This window comes from Ambystoma mexicanum, chromosome 3p, assembly GCF_040938575.1.
Source record: "Ambystoma mexicanum isolate Mex_15411 chromosome 3p, UKY_AmexF1_1, whole genome shotgun sequence".
Lineage (NCBI taxonomy): Eukaryota > Metazoa > Chordata > Amphibia > Caudata > Ambystomatidae > Ambystoma > Ambystoma mexicanum.
Window position 1 is genome coordinate 189,651,530 of NC_090925.1, and position 20,730 is coordinate 189,672,259.

The 20,730-nt window shown below is 47.1% G+C and overlaps 1 protein-coding gene across 2 annotated transcripts in view; it reads right to left on the reverse strand.

Moving 5' to 3' along the window:
* The window catches only part of FOXJ2 (forkhead box J2), a 483,885-nt gene that overhangs the window by 47,071 nt on the left and 416,084 nt on the right, over positions 1-20,730 (reverse strand). For both annotated transcript variants that reach the window (XM_069650595.1, XM_069650594.1), the window contains exon 9: positions 13,737-13,946. In XM_069650595.1, the coding sequence (XP_069506696.1) occupies positions 13,737-13,946 (210 nt within the window). The remainder of the gene's footprint in view (positions 1-13,736; positions 13,947-20,730) is intronic.

The following is a 20,730-nucleotide window of genomic DNA, read 5'->3' on the forward strand; positions in this document are numbered from 1 at the left end:
ACAAATGATAAAGTAAATGGATTCTCTTAACTATTATTGCTATTATTGTATTTATTGAGCGTGGCCCTAGCTTTGAGAAGCAATGCAGCACTTTACAGAGGCATACAAAAATACAGATGCATAACAGAGCGCATTACAGAGGTATAAAACAGTACAGATGCATAACGGAGCACTTTTCAGAGGTAACAGAACAGATATACAGCAGGGGGTGGGATACAGAGGGGCACAGAGGAGGCGCACAGCTGTACCGGGGGAGGATATGGGTGGGCGGCATCTAGCGAGTCAGGTGGCATGAGGGGCGATGTGATGTGTAGGTGATGACAGATTCCTTGAAGAGGTGGGTCTGGAGTTTTTTTCTGAATTGTAGGAGCAAGTCTGATGCGGTTGGGGAGGAGGTTCCATAGTCTTGAGGCATAGGCAGAGAAGGCTTGTTTTCTGGTCCTTTCCTTAATTCAATAAAGGTTCTTTCAACACATCTTTTACCACAAAGATATTTTATCAGACCACCATCTTCATTCCTGGTCAAATCGCTGCCAGACTAACCACTATAAGCCCTTCTCTGGTACACTCGCTTGCGAGGAACTCCTACAACTACTTTCAAACTTGATGGCAATATCGACTCCAAGAATCTCCACACCAATCTCTCTTGGAAGGAGGGTTGGACAACAACTGCCTTCTATAGCCTCTTGACATCTTGTTTTCCCTAAACTGAGAACAAATTATATAAGAATTATTCTCAAAGAATATCTTCTAGACAGCCTCTTGACCGATAGCAGTTTGGGTTACAAGCTTACTCCAGTTGAGATCCCAAAAAGGAAGAGCTGCACCCTTGTCACCTTGGTATGGTTTCACAGTCTCTTAGCTGTTGGCAATATGAGATATGACCTTTCTCAAAAGTATATCTTTGATAAGGGAATATATGTCTTGGTTGCTTTATTGAGGTTTTCTCACAATTTCTTGGCTGATGGTAATACTGGTTATGCGCTTTTCCCAGAGGTTGCATTAATATGGTTTTCTCGTAGCCTCTTGGCTGTGGATAATACTGGTTAAGAGGCTTTCCCCTCTGATCATTCTCCTAAAGTCTTTTGATACCTCTTGGCTGATCACAATACTGGTCATAAACATGCCCCTCTTAATTCCCTACAACGTTCGTCTTTGCCGCTTTGCTTATTTTCCTTTAATTATTCGATATTCCATAAATAGTCTTTGCTTTGATTTATCAATTGTTCGGTATTCCAAATTGTTGCCTTGTAACAGATTTTTTGTTTGGAGCGCCTCGGGGCGAGCATTCACATGCAGCCAACTCACCAGTTCTCTGCAACGGCTCCCTCTTGCTGTCTGGCTTCACAGCTGTCCTTCATCGTTCAGTCTGCTTACTTTACCGCTTCTGCGAGCCTCCAGTAAGTTGCATGTCGGTCTTTGGGTGCAATGACAGCCCTGTTGATGTTCCACGACTTCACCGGCCTGCCACACGCTGTGCTGGAAACACTTTTCCTCCTCAGCTGGTCTTCTTAGTACGCCGGGTTTCGCTGCATGCACTCTACAATTCTGCCCAATTTCACCCTTTGTGGTGACTTCGGCTGGCAGGCTTCATTCTGTGGTGACTCCAGCACCTGGGATGGCTTAAGCATTCTCAGCTTCGCCTCCCGGACGGCCTTCCAGTGCTCTTTGCACTTCTTCCTCTGCTTCACCTTCACTCCACAGCTGTGCCTCATCTTGAGTTTTAAATAGCTCGCTCAGGTGCTTTGAGTGGCAACTACGCCGCACTTTTGAATATTAACCATTTTGAATCCTCATTGCCCCCGAGCTCTTCTTCCTTGTTACTTTCAATTAATCAATGCTGCTCTATGAACAGATTTGGTAGATAAAGGGGAGGTTGTGGAAAGAGTTTGCAATTCCACATTAGAGTCAGGATTTCTCATTAAGGCACAATTATGGCAATTCAGGTTTCTCACCTTTAATTCCTGAACCTCTGAGGCACCAACTTGGTTCTGTTTAAATGACCATTTATGACAGGTTCTTTGGGCATTACTATTGGAGGGACTGGTACATTGATAGCATGCCATCAGGTCTCTGGGAATGATTTCACTTTCATCCTCCGAAGAAGATGAATACCATGTCTTTCCTAGCGAAGTCACTACTTCCCCCCAGATAGCCGTCTCCACCCAAGCGATGCTTCCCCCCCCTGATGCCACCCCCAGGGTTAGAATCAGATAGTGGCAGCCTTTCCCTGGCCACTTGGGAGGAGACTTTAGGCTGGGGTTTGGTGATGACTCCGCAGGAGGCATCACAATGTCTTCTGCTCTCCAAGGTTCTGTGGTACCATTCCAGCTCATCGAGGCTCCATGATCTCCTATGCCAGTCCTGTGGGAAGTCAGGAGTACCAGGGAATTAGGGAGGTTGTGACTAACCAAAGGTCCTAATCCATCCTACTGGCTCTCCCTGCAGCCCTACTTGTTTTTTTTTGCACAGGGTTGCATTCTCAGGCAGCCTCCCGAAAAAGACACCCACTCTTGTCTTGCCCCCAGCAGTGTCCAGCCTGCACTCCTTTCCAGTGTCTCTGGTATACTTTATGGAGTTTAGTTGGTAGGTGGGAGGGTTGGTTCAATAATTACAACAGTTACTGTGCAGATATAGCGAGTAGAGATCAAGTTTGCTATTTTTATACAGCACTCCTTTTACTTAGCCTGCCATTGTGAAGTGAATGTTCTTCAAATTCATAAACGAGGTAGGGTGGGTCTGACTTAACCATCACACCCACAGCCTGTGAGCCTCGTACAGCAAAGTCTACAGTCAGCATTGATATCTCCAGAGAATCCATGCCCCGCGATGTCTGATGTTGCAAGTCAGAGTCGAGGGATCGAGACAGCTTGCATCTCTTTAAGCATCCCCATCTCCATTGACTACTATTGGGCATAAGATCCTTATGTTAAAATTAGCTAACCTATTGGCCCAAGGCTGTGGAGTTTGAGCGTGGAGTCCTCTCTTTAGACATCTAGGGGCTGGTAGTCTAGCTCAGCTATAGCTGGATGGGGTAGACTACTATATTGAGACTTTGCTGTAGTGACTTTTTACAGGAACTTGCTTGATAAGAACACCTTCTTGTAATATGTTTAACCATCACAATGTTAGGGTATGCCCTAATCCAGGCAAACCGATTACAGGAGGAGTTATTAGACGAGAACTGTTTGTAAACACTTCTGAAAGGACGATAGATCATGGATCCCACTGACCTTTCCTAGGAGAATGTTCTAGAGGGTGGTTACCTGAAACAGAAAGGAATGTCCTCAAGCTTTTATTAGTTTGTAGAATAGTAGACTAACATTGATCTCAGAATTGAAGACTTCTCTAAATGTTATGCCATTTAACCCCATTGTGGAGGTAGTACGGAGCAGGGCTGTACAAGACTTAGTGGAGCGAAGATAAGTGCCTTAAAATACGAGCTCCAGCAGGATGCCTTTGCAGCCTTTTCAAGAACAGCAAGATGTGGGTATGCAAATTAGCACTTGCCACAACCTTGTTAACCCCCAACAAGAGAACAATACAGCAATACAGTTTAGCCCCAAAAAAACACAAAGCGAAATACTCCAAACCAACCACTAGATGGTGGACTACAAATAGCATGCAAATCAAAAACCGATTCACATGCTGCAAAATGGTGTTTATGTTCCCCTTCAGTAGCAAATGCTAAACATAAAGCAATCAACAAAAAAGTGGACTTGGGTTGGCTGCAATTCAGAAAATGTTATCTTAGTCAAAACCATGAATGCATTCAGAAACCAATGTACAGGTTCTTGAAGAAGTCATCAAAATAATGAAGTAAAGTGATACCGATATCAAATAACACAGAACATTGTCAAAAGATTTGTGGATATTCGAGTCAAGGTCACGGTTGAGTAATACACCAACAGGTTGCTTTTCCAAACTATTTGGAACCCACAAGATGGCAGAAGTATGCAAATGATGGTTATCTATATATATTGCTGCACAACCTGTGACTGATTCTGGAGGAGACACTACATCAGGAGTACCAATTATGTTTTTTGAAGGGTGCTAAATACAACCCCTTATAACACTTATGCAGAGGGGCATGACATTAATCGTGGGTTCTATTCCACATCTGAAGTTTTAATGAGCACAACAGATCCTGGTAGCAGCTTTCAACCTTCTGCATTACGTGTTAAGATTGTTTTTAGTATTCATGCAGGTGTCAGGAGTTTGATATTTAGGGACCCTGAAAATTAGAAAGTGAGGGCAGAATTCAGGTGAACACAAAATACTCACAGGGAACCCCTGTGTGAACCACGGCTCGCTCTTCGCCCAATTGGGGGGCTTATAGCAAATGTTTAAAATGTTGCAACAAAGTAACCATTTTGTGCACTCTATTTCATGCATTTGGAAGAAAAAAACTCTACTAGGAAATGTTAACACAGTCAGTTCTTTATATCTGCATACATATATGAAGCAACAAGGCAGTGTTCTGCTAGCAGGTTTGTTAAGTGCTTATGGCATTTTGGATATAATCCATCCTCAGGGCCAAACCCTTAGCCATCACTGCTGGGTCATACTGTGTCATTCATCTTTCCCTCAACAAAAGGAGGTATAGAGAGCGCTTGTCTGCATCAGAGATGCATTCACATGTGGATCTGCTCACTAGTAAGTAACTGGTGAGCGATCCACGTGGGAAAGATTAATGTTTTCCCCCGTCCTCCAAAAATGCCCCCAGAAGCCCTTTAAAAAGGTAGCAAGCACATTACAACAGGTAGAAGGGAATCTCTGCTAGGGGCAGCCAGCACCCCACTTGGCTGAATGGGGTGGAGGGGGATTCTTACACCTTGATTCCAAGTTGAAATTCTTGGCTAAGGATTAGCGAGCCGGGGTGCACCGCTCAGATAAGGCCCTGGTGATCTTCAACATTTGGTCACAATGATAGCCTCAGACTCCCTGGTGGAAGTTAAGAACCCCAACAGTACATGACTGCGATCCTGTCCCGAAGATTAGCCAGTCAGGTTATATTTGTTGTACCCTATGGAACCTTCTTGGAACCTTCTGCCTATTGGAACTTTGGTGGCCTTCGTAGCAACATGGACATGTGATGGGAAAGTGTTCTGATGTTTGGCCCCTGTCATACATAACTAATTCCATGTGGCAAAGTGGCTTATCAAGCCCCTCTTAGTCTGATGATCGGGCTTGGGCTCCAAACCCAGGGGCAAGCAGCGGAGATTGAGAGTGAGCATTCAGCCACCCGGATACACCCCAGCAAAAGCGGTGGTGAGTCGGCCTTTTTGACTCCGGCCCACGTCGGGACGCCGGGCCGCACCGCAGACCGCAGCAGCTGAAGACGCTGCAACCGACAAGCATCCCGACTGCTCCGCCGACCACATCCTGGAGAAGAGGACCGACCGCGGCGCACCGAGGGAGAACCGGTGCACGGGTGCGGCCTGCTGAAGACTCGCCCGGTGGAGCGGCGAAGCAAGGGGCACTGTGCCGTGCCTGCGGCGCTGACCCGCTTGGACGCGGGTGAGGCCGGGAGGGACCACAACTGAGGGGCACACAGCAGGAGGTGACGGGTCCCAGCACGACGCAACGCACGGGGCGAAGACCCCCCCAAGACACCCCTTGCGGGGGCACCAGACCTTGCCCTACATGACCTCCTAACACCCGGGAACGGAAGGCCAACCCAATCTGGGCCCCCAGGAGGCTGGACAACGCGGGGGGCCCACACTAATAACCATAGCACGGCAGCTGCACCAAACAGACCGCTGGGGGGCACAAGAACGATCGACACACCCCCAGGGAGACTACACCAAAAGCGGCTGAGGCCCACCAGCGATCGGAGGCCGGGGGCACCCCCAACTACACACTGGGCCCGACTAACAGGCTGGCACCCCCCCGGGACGAAGCCAGCAGCAGGACCGAAACGAGGTAACCACCACAGCCTGACGAATCTGCCACGGGGGTACTCCCCACCGGAACAAGCCCCAACGAAGCCAGGACCAGGCCAAGCAAGCAGGAAGACCAGCCTGAGCCACAAATTGACGAGCAGGACAGTGAGGCGAGGCGACCCATATAACCACTGGGGCTGCTAGACACTGGCTGGACACGGAGCCCTGCTCAAGGGCCCCACCAAGCAACGCCGCGAAGGCAGTAAGCCAGAACCACACAACCTGCGGGTCAAGAGCCAGAACAGGACACAGGAGGGACCCTGGGAGGGAGATGTCACCCCCTAAGAGCAAACTGAAACTGGTCACAATGGACTCATTTACGACGGCTAAACCCCAGAGGCAACCTCAACAGGACCAAGAAACTACGGGGGAACCCTCCCAGAAGGAAGAAGACCTCAAACACGCGCAGGTCCTACAGGCAATATCTGCCCTCCGCACATCGGTGGAGGGGAAGATAGAGGAGGTGAAATCGGACATACAGCTCATGCGTCAGGATGTCCATAACCTCACGGAGAGGGTCACTGCGGCGGAAAACACACTACAAGACACTGTGGAGGACACCCAAGAACTGAAAACGAAAGTCCAGGAGCTTGAGCAGAAGGTGGTAAGGCTGGAGGCACGATCCGAGGAGGCCGAGGGCCGAGCCCGCCGAAATAATATTCGCATACTAGGGGTTCCCGAGGACATGGAGGGCCCGGACCCGACCGACTTCGTCGAGACGCTACTGCTGCAGGAGATAGGCCCAGGGAAGCTCTCCCAAGGGTTCTCAGTGGAAAGAGCCCACAGATCCCTTCAAAAACGCCCACCGCCAGGCTCACACCCACGACCAATTATAGCTAAAATTCTGAATTTCCGCGACCGTGAAACCATACTACGATACTCAAGAGAAGGAGGAGAAATCAAACGGAAGGACTCAACGATAGTCATATATCCGGACTACACACCCACTTACGGAAACACAACCTAAAGTATATGCTGCTCTATCCGTCACGCCTCAAGGTCCTCTACAAAGGAAGAGCAACATTCCTGGAGACACCAGCTGCAGCAAACCTATGGCTGGAACATAACAACCTGGCCGAAGGTAAAGACGATCCATTGAAATCAGATACGGGATGACAACACACCCACCGTCACAATGAAAAAAGGTGAGGCCCCCTCATACAAGGCCAACAAAGCAGACAATGAGATCCCAGCGGAACACCACTAAGTAGATTGCAGAATCGGACGGAAACTCGGAGGACCACACGAGCACGGAAAAACGACCCACCCCCACGGAAACTGTGTAGGCAATTCACCTACACGCACCCTGATCCGGAAGGCCAGGAGTGGCCTGGAAGGCTCAGGACCCCCTGAGCGTTGCAAGTTGGAAGCAACTGCTGGGGGCAGTTTAAAGTTACACGGTTTGCTGTTCCCATTCAAAAGAATGGAAGTTACTACTGTTGGTAAGTCTCCAAGAATGAACAGAAGGGGGAGAGAAGCTGAACTGAGGGAGGAGGAAACTTGCTTCTTGTCCCACACAGGGGAGGGGCCACTAACGCCTGTAACATGCACACGAACACCAAAAAGAGAGGAGCTGAACGGACACTATACACACTTTGAACCACCATGACCACAACAGCAGTTAAAATACTGACATGGAATGTGCGAGGTCTGGGGACATACATTCGCAGAAACAGAATTAAGACCTACCTGAATAGAAAAGGGGTGATGATAGCGCTACTACAGGAGACTCACTGCACGACAGACTCACTGGCCAAACTCCAAACGCACTGGGGGGGGGCAGGGTTTTGGTACTGCATACTTCAAATATGCCAGGGGAGTGTATACCTGGATACACCCACAGCTCCCTTTCCGCCTGAGAAAATCAGAGGTTGACCCGGAGGGTAGATTTGTGATACTATGGGGACACATAGAGCAGACAGAAATATGCATAATGAACTCCTATTTTCCCAACAGCAATATACCGGCCCACCTGGACTCACTATACCCCAAAATCGTGCAACACAGAGATAGTCTACTCCTCTGGGGAGGCGACTTCAACTGTGTATGCGATCCGGCAATAGACAGATCCATCCCCCACCCGAAGGGTCCATCAGCAGCGACAATGGCACTGACTGCAATGATAGATAGGCTGGACCTGGCAGATGTATGGCGTGAAACACACCCAACGCAGAGAGGATACTCATACTATTCATCCCCGCACAAACTATACACGAGACTGGACCACATCCTCATAGGCAGAGAACACCTACCCCAGGTGGAAGGAGCGCAGTATTTAGGAAGAACCATATCTGACCACTCCCCACTCATGGTGACATGGAACCACAATGGCCCCAGACCCCCGATCCCCATGTGGAAAATGCCAACGGAAGCACTTAAAGACCCAGGCTTTAGGGAGGAGCTACAAGACTCCATAGATAGCTACATAGACAACAATGTAGGAAGTGTGGAACACAGCAGCACGGTATGGGATGCCCTGAAAACAGTGATAAGGGGGGAAATCATTGCAAAGGCCGGGGGAATCAGGAGACAGCTCAGGAAAGAATTAGACCAGCTGGAAAAAAAGATAGAAAGGCTAGAGGCAGCCCCCATAGGCGACCAGAACAGGGAAACGGAACTTCGGAAACTCAGGGGAGAAAATGACTCAGCGTGGAATAGGCTGGAAAAGCTCGACCACGTGGCCAAAACGAACAGGGTACACACAGAGGCGGACAGACCGGGCAGGCTGTTGGCCTGGCTATGCAGAAGGGAACACCCTAGACACTCCACTACCACGCTGCAGGATGAGGAAGGGAATACACACCATACGCAGCAGGACATAAACGACACCTTCAAACGCTTCTACACAAAACTCTACTCACATGAGGAACAGGTCCCTCCAGAACAGATTTCAGACACCCTTGTTGAGATAGGACTCCATAGGATACCACCCGAACAAGCCTTGATGTTAGATGCTGAAATCGCGCTTGACGATATTACAGAAGCTATCCGGTCACTGGCAACGTGCAAGGCACCTGGCACTGACGGCCTGCCCCCGGAGTTCTATAAAGCATATGAACCCTCCCTCACACCCCTGTTACATGAGGTATTCCAAGAAGCATATGAGAGGGGAGTGCTGCCCGAAAACATGAGGGAAACGCTGGTGGTCCCGGTCCTTAAACCGGACAAACCGGCGGATCTGTGCGATTCCTACCGCCTGCTAGCAATGCTAAATTATGATGCGAAAATTTTAACAACAATACTAGCCAAGCGACTGACCAGAATAATAGGGGACATAATACACAGCGACCAGTGCGGCTTTATACCGGGCCGAAATACATCAATAAACCTGCATAGACTACAACACATTATGGCCCAAACCAATGAAGACAGGAGCCTATATGCACTAATGTCCTTAGATGCCATAAAGGCGTTCGACTCCATCTATTGGGAGTGGCTGGTGGCAGTACTTCGAGAATTCGGCTTTGGACCCGGGTTCATCAGATGGGTTCGGATATTGTACACCGGACCAAGAGCTAGAGTGAAGTCAGGGAAACACATATCAGAAGCCTGGGTCATACAAAGAGGGACCAGGCAGGGCTGTCCACTATCCCCAATGCTGTACATACTAGGGCTGGAACCCATAGCGATCTATTTTAGGAAGCAGTTTTTTGACACTGGCATAAGACTAGGAGGGGTAGACCACATCATTTCGCTCTATGCGGATGATGTCCTTATATATGTCAGAGACCCACACCTCAACGTACCAGTCATGCTGGAGGTCCTGGACAACTACTCCAGAGTATCTGGGATCCAATTCAATAAGTCGAAGTCCTGCATGTTCCCCCTGGCGGCCCTAAAACATGTTGAGACAGAGGCACTCCCGAAGGTAGGGATAAAATGGCAAACCACCAAATTCAGATACCTAGGAATCCAGATAATGCACACTCCCACGCTGATGCACGAACACAACACAAAGACGGCACTCCTGACCTTACGCAAGTCCATGAACTTCTGGTCGCGACTCCCCCTGTCGATGATGGGAAGGGCCTCCATAGCTAAGATTATTGTTTTACCGCGATTCCTGTATGGGTTCCAAAATGTACACTACTATATCAAAAAACCCTTCTTCCGACTACTGGAGACGCTGATAAAGGAGTTCATATGGGGAGAAAATAGGCACAAAATAGCACTGTCAATACTAACCCTGCCATACGCCAGGGGTGGCATTCAGCTCCCTAACTTAGAAAAATACTACCTAGCAGCACAACTCAGCTTTATAACTAAATGGCTCTCAGACGAACCCACTGAAGAAAACCCCTTACTACAGACTACGAGCCTCCCTCATCACCTGAAAGAACTGGTATGGACACCATCGAAACTGATGGGAGAAACACCGCACATAGTCACCCTGGGGAGGGAGATCTGGCGCAGAGTGAGGACACTCGCCCATACTCAGAGGGCCTACTCACCAGAGATCCCACTGATCGCAGACCTATACACAGCAGCCACAGACCTGAAACAAATTAGATCATGGGAAAGGGAAGGGGTCTACACCTGGGGAGACCTATACGAGGAAGGCACATTCAAGGAATTTGTCACGCTGCGGGACAGAGAGGGCATACACCCGGGACAGTTTCTCTGGTACCAGAAGATCCGCGCCATGGCACGAAGCAAGTGGGAAACATGGCCCGAAGAACCGGACACTGACCCTCTATTAACACTACTATACAACATGGGGGAGGGCTGCAGACCAATATCCCAAATATATAGGCAACTGAGCGACACACCTAACCCCCGAAGCATGGACATGAAAAGGAAATGGGAAATAGATATAGGCAGGGAAATGACAGAGGGGGAGTGGAACCGGGCGCTCACATTCCCCAAGGAGGTGTCGAGAAACCACCGGTTCAGGCAAATACAGATAAATGTGCTGCACCGAACCTACCTAACCCCGAAACGGATAGCCAAATTTAGCAAGCAAACGCAGTCAAACTGTACCTGGTGCAACAAGGAGGAAGCAGACCTAATCCACATGATGTGGGAATGCCCCAAAACAAAGACACTTTGGGGAAAGGTGAAACAAACATGCGAGAAAGCAGGTATGACCAAATACAAATGGACGCCAGAGGAGTGCTTGCTGGGAACCTACCCCAGACTGGCCAAGATAAAGCACACAGTCAGACTTATGGACATAACGTGCATATTAACCAAACGAACCATAGCCATGTCCTGGAAAAAAACGGCCGGACCACAATATAAAGCATGGCATGGAGAAATGGAACGATGGCTCCTGGCTGAGACCAGGGCCTGGGAAGAAAGCGTGGCCAGATCAACCGACGAGTCCAGCAGAGCCTTGGAAGCATGGAAAGAGCTCACTAGACATATGTTTCTCCCCTCCGACGACAAGCCCCCCTGAGCCAACGGCTCAGAACGAACATGCCTACAAGACATACAGGAAGACCAGATGAGAGCCAATGAGAGACGCTACGGGCCTCTGGGAAGCATCCCCCCCCAGACCCCGCAAACAACATGAACGCCCCATCCCAAACACCCCTATCCCCCCAGGGACGAGACAAGCTGATCCACGTGAATACTATAAGGAGACAGTTGTTACTGTTTGTTAAAGTTAAAATTAAAATGTATTTTGATTGTACAAGAATAAGGCACAACATGGAAATATGTAACAGATGCTATTGAAAATGCCAATAAACAAATTTTAAAATAAAAAAAATGAAAGCAGTCTGAAGAACCACTGGGATATAGGCTACTGTTCTGTGCCGAGTAGTAGTCACGCCATCCCTGTTCGATGAGGTTAGAGCTGTAGCTCAAAGCTCCAGCAATTTGTTAACTATGCACACTGTGTTGTACTGGTGCAGAGGCACCCATAGAGGTTGTGGACGGAACTCTATCCGGAGACTGGACCCCAAGCAACTGCATTAAGTCCCTCAGCAGACTATTTGATCGAGAGTGGACCATTATCCTTGATGTGGAAGGCCGCTGAATGTGACCCACACCTCTGCTAGAGACAGAGTGGCCATCTTCCGAGCTCAGGAGTCTTTAATGGAGTGCCTGGGACCCCTGAGACTTGGGACAAAGGCCTCAACCCAGACCAGGCATGGATGTGTCCCTGCACACTGGGTCCACCATGGAAGTGGGGACTGAACGCAGGTCTGTGGAAGAAAAGTACGACTTGTGGGTGTGAGGAAAACCACTGCTCATCCTACGTCATTAATCACAGTACTCTGATCTAACAGGGAGCTAGTTTACACAACCTCTTTCATATTAAAGGGGACAAGAAGTAGAGGATGGCTTGAGCCACCTTACTTCATGTTTTGCGTTCTTTTACCTTGGGTAGTGTCCTGGGCCAGTATTGCATCCCTATGCGCTTGAGCCTGTACACAGTAGAATTCTTAGTGGTTGTCATTGCCAGACATTAGTGAGAGGTTAGCAAGCCAACAAAATCTGGGTTCTCTATTTTGGGGAGCCCTCCACTGAGAGATTGTTCCCCTATTAGCCCCGTTGAACTTGCAATGCTCTCATTGATTTGAGACCTACTTGAGTGGCTGATTGGTTTTCTGATTACATTTCTATGGTCTAACCATGAGATTTTTATTCCACGAAGCCCTTATTTACTCACATTGTGATCTTGTTTTTTCTGATAATGCTTAGTCAAGCAGATTCACCTCAAGTGCTAAAGGTGTACAGTGGTGATGTCCGAGAACTGTTCTGAATACTTAATTGTGAGGAACTAAGGCAGATCATATTGTCCATTCTTGAAATGGTGATTCAGGATTTAAGAGTAACATTGTAGAATGCCTTATTCGTAGGTACAGGCATGGCACATGGGTTATATTTGGCTTGACTATTATGACAGTGTTATACAATTATCACAAAGCATGCATTTCTATGCAAACATGTATCGAACCGTGCTTAAAATTACAAACACTTTCCCCGACACCATATCCCTTTGCATTGTAGTTTCTGCTTCAGGTGTGGGTGTTACCATCATCTTTTAAACTTCAGAAGCTTGCTACTAGCACAGAAATGTTAACAAAACAGTTTAAATTATAAATAATTGGTTTGTGCCTTATTTTAGCTTTTTATTTCCTATTTTCTGCACAATTTCCTGTCCTGTTTGCCCAGTGAGAAGTACAAAACAGTTTCCCCTCAGAGCCTAGCATTGGCGTTGAACTGTGCTACCAATATGGGAACCAAGGCAGTAACCCATGCGACTCCTTTGCTTACTGTTCGGCTTATTTTTGGTTCTTTTGTAGGGCATCAAAGAAAATGGGTGTGTCCGACTATCATGCTACCTAAAATCTCAAATAAGAAAGAATTTGATGCAATAGTCTTGTTTTAGACCCACCTGCACCAAACCCACCTTCGATCACACCAACTCTTAGCCCCACCCATCAATCGTACCTTTACAGTGTTAGTGCTCTTGCTTCTTTGCGTGTTGCAAGGGAGCAGATTATCCAGCTTGTACCTTGGTTGAGTCTATGAAAGCTCTTCAGTGGAGTCTTTTATCTGTGTTAGCTACCCCAGAGTTTGCACAACTTTGTTGTGTCATTGCTAAACCTCATTATTGCGGCTTTGCTAAGGACATATATCCAAGTCCTCACCAGTCTACATTACTTAGTGATGTTTTTGTCCGAGCTGGACTGTATGAGAGTGATCTAGACAGTCAGCCACCAACAGTCCATGTAACATCCATGATACCCCTTGGTTAATAATATGTGATAGGGACAGATAGATGTGAACACCGAGCATTCCTCATTTCCTCAAAGCCACATACACTAGTCTCCATACCTGGATTGAGACCATGATCAGTTTTTCCGGAATTCATGGCACAGGAGTTGGAGGTGGGTGGTATGCAGGCCCCCGTGTGACTCTGCGTTTGGTTGGGCAGCAAGCCTGTATGGTTCAGGATGTGGTTTAGCGAGTCGCATAGGTTGGCGATGTGGTGCTGGTCCAGACTCCAGTTCCTCTGCTCAGCCTGCCGCAGACTATCCATCAGCTCTAGGTACAGAAGAGTGGGAGAGAGGAGGCAACACCATTAAGGCCCATAAGCAATGGTACAAGTTACTCACCATAGTGAAACTGTTAATCCATGCATCCCTCCTACAGACTATTGAGATATACAAAACACAAATACCATTTACAGAATTGTTACTTGCAAAAAATACAAATGGCAGCTTTTTCCTCTGTGCTGCTCTAACCACATGCATGCAACCAATCCGGTCTCCATAGCTCTATCACACTTTCCACAAATGCAAATGAGAGAAGGTGTGTCGGGATGGTAGATGGGTCATCTGAAAGAACGGTACAAGGACGAACAGTACATGAATCACTAGTGAACAGCTCCACCCACTTCCTCCAGGATTTTGGAGTAGACTATAGTACTGAGAAGACCTTTAAGAGGGATGGTACTAACTTTATTCTGTGAAGGAAAAAATATTGCCATTGACCCTACAACAAGTGCACAAGTTGCAGCAGTAGGAGGTATTTTCTGGTTCTGGAATGGTTCCAGGATACAGCTGGCTATTCAGCCGGTTTAGGATATCTTGGAAGTGGGAATGCGAAGAGAACGGTTGCCATAAGTCACAAAGAAGCATTATAAGGCTATTAAATGCTTAATTCTGTGTATGTACAAATTCAGTCCCAACATAAAGTTGATGCAGATTCCTCTAGCACTGGAGTCTGGTTTAGAAAAAGATGACAAGTTATTCGGCTGATCATGAAAGCAAGAAAGGATGGGCATATATAGCCACCTTGTCCTCATGAAAACAGTATGAGGCTACCCAGCCGAAAGGGCATCCAGTGTGTACTCCTTGCTTTGTGTTCTAGATCACAGGTTTCTGTATTAAGTTCATAAAGACTGAATAACTCTGCAGATGGGTATGATCTCAGAATGCTTACTGAAACGTATTTAAAATAACTTTGAAAATGTCAACACCAATAACAAAAATGAGTAAAGACAGTCCTATTCTGCAGTCTCAATGCTTTGTTTCAAATTTTTACTGCTGTTGTGGTATCAGATCTAGTTGAACCCCATGGAAAAATAGACCGAAGAAAAGGATAGCAGTCGGATCTGAAAGAAGAATATGACAACTGTCACCTGAAGGCAACCAGGATGCACCAGTATCCCACTTCGGAGTATAGTGACAGGTGAGCCTCAGTGAGTAAAAGGAGAAAAAACGATCTCCCAATCTTACACTACACATCTTACCTGGTCCTGGATTCACTTTGGAGGTTGGAAGAAAAAATAGGTTTAAAAGAGACTTTACGTTCTCAATCATGGGATATCCATAAACACTGAATAAAATAGCAAGCTTATCACAACCTGGGAAGGATGGGTAGGAAGAACAAGGAAGAGTATATTGCCTCATTCTAGTCATATCAAAGGATGCAAATGGATTCCTGCCCTACTTCGACATCTTCTCTGGCATTCACCTCCAAATGGTAACGTCTCACAAATGAGTGGATTTACGTCCACATTGTAGCTTTTCTAATTTCCATAACAGGGACATTTCTTAGTGGGGCATTAGCAGCTAACTTTTCCCCTTATAGAATGCACCCTTGACTTACCCTGAAGCGATGTATTATCTTTCTAATACAATGCATTGTACTCGCCATCTGAAGATGGATTTAAAGAAATGACTCTCCAGCGCTTAGCTTTATTGCCTACATAGAATTTTTTTTTTCTAGGTAGTGATGAAGAGCTTACATGGACAAAATAAAGAGTGTTCTCCTGAGTAGAACAGATTTGGAAATAATTGCTGTGCAACCGATTGGTTAATGTGCAAGTCTGAATGGACGTATGAATTATGGACAGCTGTCACGACCGCTTAATTCCATGAAAAAACGGTTTAAGATTTGACATACCATTGTGCAGGGGTTTGCAACCTCTGGTGCTCTTGTTAGTTTGGAATACTCCCATACCCCCTAGCTAGCACAGCGCATGGTGAGGGCTCATGGGAGTTGTAGTCCAAAGCATCTGGAAATCTGCAGGTTGCAGACACCCCCCATAGTGGTCAGATTTTGCCAAATATTCTAGCTGATGCAATCACTGTCAGAAAAGCCACAGTCTATGATAAATGCTGTAGATCAGTTTTGAGCATCAGTTCAAATGGGGAGCCGATTTATTTAAAAAAATTATAATTTAACTTCTGACAGATCGATAGACTAAGAACATGTAAATAATATAAAATCTTTACTTCTCAGTATCGTGAAAAGAAACCAGAATGGCAAAACTCCTGTAGGTATTGTCAGAAGCCAATTAAACTTAAGTGATGCCTGCTGTAGTCAGGTAGAGGAGAATAGAGTAACTCGCTTTCTTTTTTTACAGGTAGTGGTGTCCTAATCTTTCTGGGTGCGCCATAGGTAGATTCTTTGCCACTTGAAGGTGTAGGATATTCTGCTGCATGGCCTCCTTGCCTTTTAAGATGTGCATACTATCTTCAGGCAGGTCTAAATGTCCATAATGCAGATTTTCAGGAGCCATGAGGTCAAGTTCAACGTTGGCAGGTTTATATGGTACACTGGCTTTAAGTGTGGTCACCAGCTCTAGCCAGGCAGATGCTGTGTGGGGTTTGTGGTAGTACCAGAAGACCTTGATTCTACCAGTGCCATGCCAATGCTCGTTCAAATAAAATCATGGCTTTGATTTAATCATCTGTTAAAGAGGAGAGAGGAATCAGGAAAAACACAAACTATTCTGACCATTCTTTTCAAAAGGCATTTTCCTTAGACCAGTCTTTGGGAGGTGGCCTCTCTGTATTCTCCGTTAGGTCCATGTCTGTAGATCCCAAGGAGGAGAATACATATGAAAGAACTTTGTCACTTAACATCCACTCATGATCTTCACAAACCAACCTGCTCAGAGCATTTGCATTAAAGATCTGCACTCCTGGGAAGCAGATGGCAGTACTTGTCCAATTCCTTGCCAACAATCAGTATCACATTGTACATTACTCTTACAAGGAGATGCCTTTTGCTCTTTTTGTTCAGAGGATGGATTGAGGTGATCTGGTCCGCCCGGATCACCAGTGAAGTGTTACTGTAATAAAATGGAGAAATTACTTATTGTAATGTTTTTTCTGCGGATTCTTCTCCCACATATTCCTCATTTGATATAGATATTCCCTCCAGCTCTGGGGCACTGTTGAGCAGCCGAGGAAGATGGCTGCCTAATCACTGGGCACCGCATACAGGTGCGAATAATTGTGAAGTGGCGAAAGCAGCAACTCCCACGAAGTAAGAAGTCCGTGCACCCATATAGCCCATCCGTATACTCCCAAAGCACTGGACTGTGAACCTGTGGACACGGAGGCTGGGAATGACCCGCTGAGTCGCGCTGCTCTCCCTGTGGGGGGAAGCAGATACTCTCAACACTATACAAAATGGTGCTAGACAAACCGGACCCACCTGCTCCACGGGCGCGACTTAAGTGGTCAGAGGAATTGGGAACTGAGCTAACCGACACCAGGTGGAAACAAAGGTGTGGGCATACCAAACAGGTATCCTTATGCTTTAGACTTAAATGTATGCAATTTAAAATATTGAATAGACTGCAGTACACAAGAAACTCACCAAAATGTTCCCTTCAATGGATAGTTGTTGCCCCATATGCCTCACAACCCCGGGTGATCATCGACATATGTTCTGGGGTTGTACCCACTTAGAAGAATTCTGGGACTCTGCTCTAAACACTTTGTCCGAGGTGGTGGACCTCCCACTAGAACGTTCATCGGTGGGAGTGCTGTTCGGGATATGGGCTAACATCCCAAATAAAAGGTCTCGATTGTTTGTGAATATGGGGTATATGATGCCAAAATGTGTATCCTATTGCAATAGAAAGACAGTAACCCGCCCAGGAGGCAGGAATGGTTGGTGGCACTTACACGGGCTTTGGAATGTGAGGACCTGTACACAGGCACGCTGCCCCGCACATTTAGACCCAGGGACATTTGAACCGATTTCCAGGCATACCTGAATGCTAATGGACCCACAGGGTGAAAATAATCAGAGGGAGAAAGACTGTCTAATGAAAGTGTATTAAAGATTTGGTATATACGATGTGTTCCACAAATAACAAGATATGTGATTGTCTATACTTTTATGCCTGTCCAATTACCGAATGAACTCTGTTGCCAATTAAATAAAGTTTAAAAAAAAAAAGATTAATTCCAGCTCAGCTGCTTTGGAACATTTTCGACAAGGGGAGTAGTCGACCTCGACCCGACTGTCGATCAGTGTTACTCGCCATCTGGTCATCAACTCCAGATGGGACGTCAGGTGTCATATAAATACCCCACACCTCAGTTCCCCACTTTTATCTCGAGCACACCACGCTGCATAGGAAAACCAAACAAATGCGCTAATGAGCCCTTAAAAATGAAATAAGTATAGGCTTCCGAAGGAGGAACAATTGCAACACACACTAAAAATATATTTTTTTTCTCTCTCAAAAACAGTGGCAGGAAGACAGAAAACAGACACAGAGGACCATCACCAAGTCAACGTGGAAGAGAAGATGCGCGCCAACCACTGACTTTCTGAGCAGGGCTGGCTGGGAGGGAGGTGGTGGGGGAAGGGTGAGGAATCTGCAGGAGAAGAATCCGTAGAAAGAACATTATGGTAAGTAATTTCTCCTTCAATGGATTGCCTTTCTCCCACAGATTCCTCATCTGATAAGACTCACAAAGCAGAAGATGAAGCCAGAAAGTTATACTAAGAAATTTTGCAGCACTGCTCTGCCAAAAAAGCATGTACGAGCCACATCCAGACTATAGTGCTTAGCAAAAGTATGAAGGCATGACCATGTCGCAGCGCAACAAATCTCCCAGACAGGGACTCCCCTCTGCAATGCTGTTGATGCTGAGACTCCCCTTGTCAAATAGGCCGTGATGCCTGCTGGTAATTCCTTTCCAGGAGACTGGTACCATTCCGCTATATAGAAAATTATCCAGCGGGATAAAATCTGCTTAGTTATGGGTAAGCCCTTATGGGCCAAGGAAAATGCCACAAAGTGCTGGTCAGCTCACCTGAAATCAGCGGTCCTTGCAATCGAATAACAACGCCCTTTTGGGGTCTAGGCGATGGAACCGTTCCTCCTGCTTAGAAGGGTGTGGAGGAGTGTAGAAGACTGGAAGGTGAATGGATTGAGAAAGGTGAAATTCTGAGCCAACCTTGGGGAGGAAGCCAGCCTTACCCAGAGTTAAACTTTCTCCCGAAAAAACACAGGAAATGTGGCTTACACCATAAGGCCGGCAGTTGACTCACCTGCCTAGCGGATATAATAGCCACCAAAAAGACTTATCAAAGAGAGAAGCTGTAAGGGACAAGAGTGCATAGGCTCAAAGAGAGCCGCCATCAGAAATGTCAGTACCAGATTAAGGTCCCAATCCAAGACAAGGGACTTGGCGGAAGCCTATTTAAAGGTCCTTTCAGGAATTGTGCTATTACCTGGATTGTAAAACGATTTGCCTTGATCCGGGGATCTTTTAAACACAGACAAGACACGGCCGCCAAATATCCTTTGACTGTGGTGACCTGCAGGCCTGCTGAGGCCAGTGATAGAAGGAACTCCATCAATGTAGTGGTAGGGCAAGAGATGGGGTCAATCTTGCGTTTCCTGCACCACGCCTCAAATCTTCTCTATCTGCACGCGTACAAAGATTGTGTAGACGGTCTGCGTGCAGCCAGCAACACCTGAAGTACTTCCGCAGAGAGGTCCCAGTGAAATCTCATCCTCTCAAGAGCCACACATGTAGGATGAGGGATTCCGGGGTCAAGTGGAGTATCCGACCTTCCGACTGGGTGAGGAGATCCGGCCACCGAGGCAACCAGTGAGGTGGACAGATCCAAGTGGTTGGAGTATCACGTTCTCCTCGCCCAGTGCGATCAAGATCATGGTCGCTCGAAACTTCAACCTCCAGAGAACCTATGGCATGACGGGAATCGGATGAAACGCGTAATGGAGAGGGAAGGTCCAATCCACTAGACACACATCACCCAGTGCACTGTTCGCTGGGAATTCCCTCGAGCAACACTGTTCTCATTTCCTGTTGGACTCTGTGGCGAACAGATCGACTTCAGGAGTACTCCAGAGAGCGAAGACCTCCTCTAGAACTTCCCGGAACATTTCGCACCCATGAGAGTCTGTGCTCTGCCTGCTCATAGCCTCTTCCAAGTTGTACTCTGTGCCGCCAGATGAACTGCCGAAACTGAGATCCAGTTCGCGAACAACCAGAACCAAAGCATCATCGCCTCCGTGTGTTAGGGAGAATTCTCTGTTTAGGCTGAATTTCCTAACCTAGTGAGTCCCCCAGCAGCTTTGCTGGATTTTTGGGGTTTATTTTTTTCTCCTGCCAAGAGTGAGACTCTTTTACCCTCACTCTTGGGCATGATTTGAGTGTGTTTCTTTGACTCTAGATGTGTTTAATGGGCTATGGGGTCTCTTACAACCATAGGGCTTCATGTGTTTTTGTGATGTGTGTTACACAGCACCCTCAGTGCAGTAACACAGGGGTGTCATAGTGACCCCCCAATATAGACTCCATACCCTGGGACTGACTACTGTCTCCCAGGGCATGTAAAGTCACCATTGACTTTACTAGTCTCAAATTCTGAACAGAACCAGTACAAATCATCATATTGTGGACGTACTGGCCGGGGCAATTCGATTCCCCCGGGGTCCGTTAGTCGAGGGGGCACGTCTCCGTCCCCCCTGATCGAGTTTTGGCTGGTGGCAGTGGATACTACTTTTTATATTCGACTGCGAATATATCTCTATGGGATT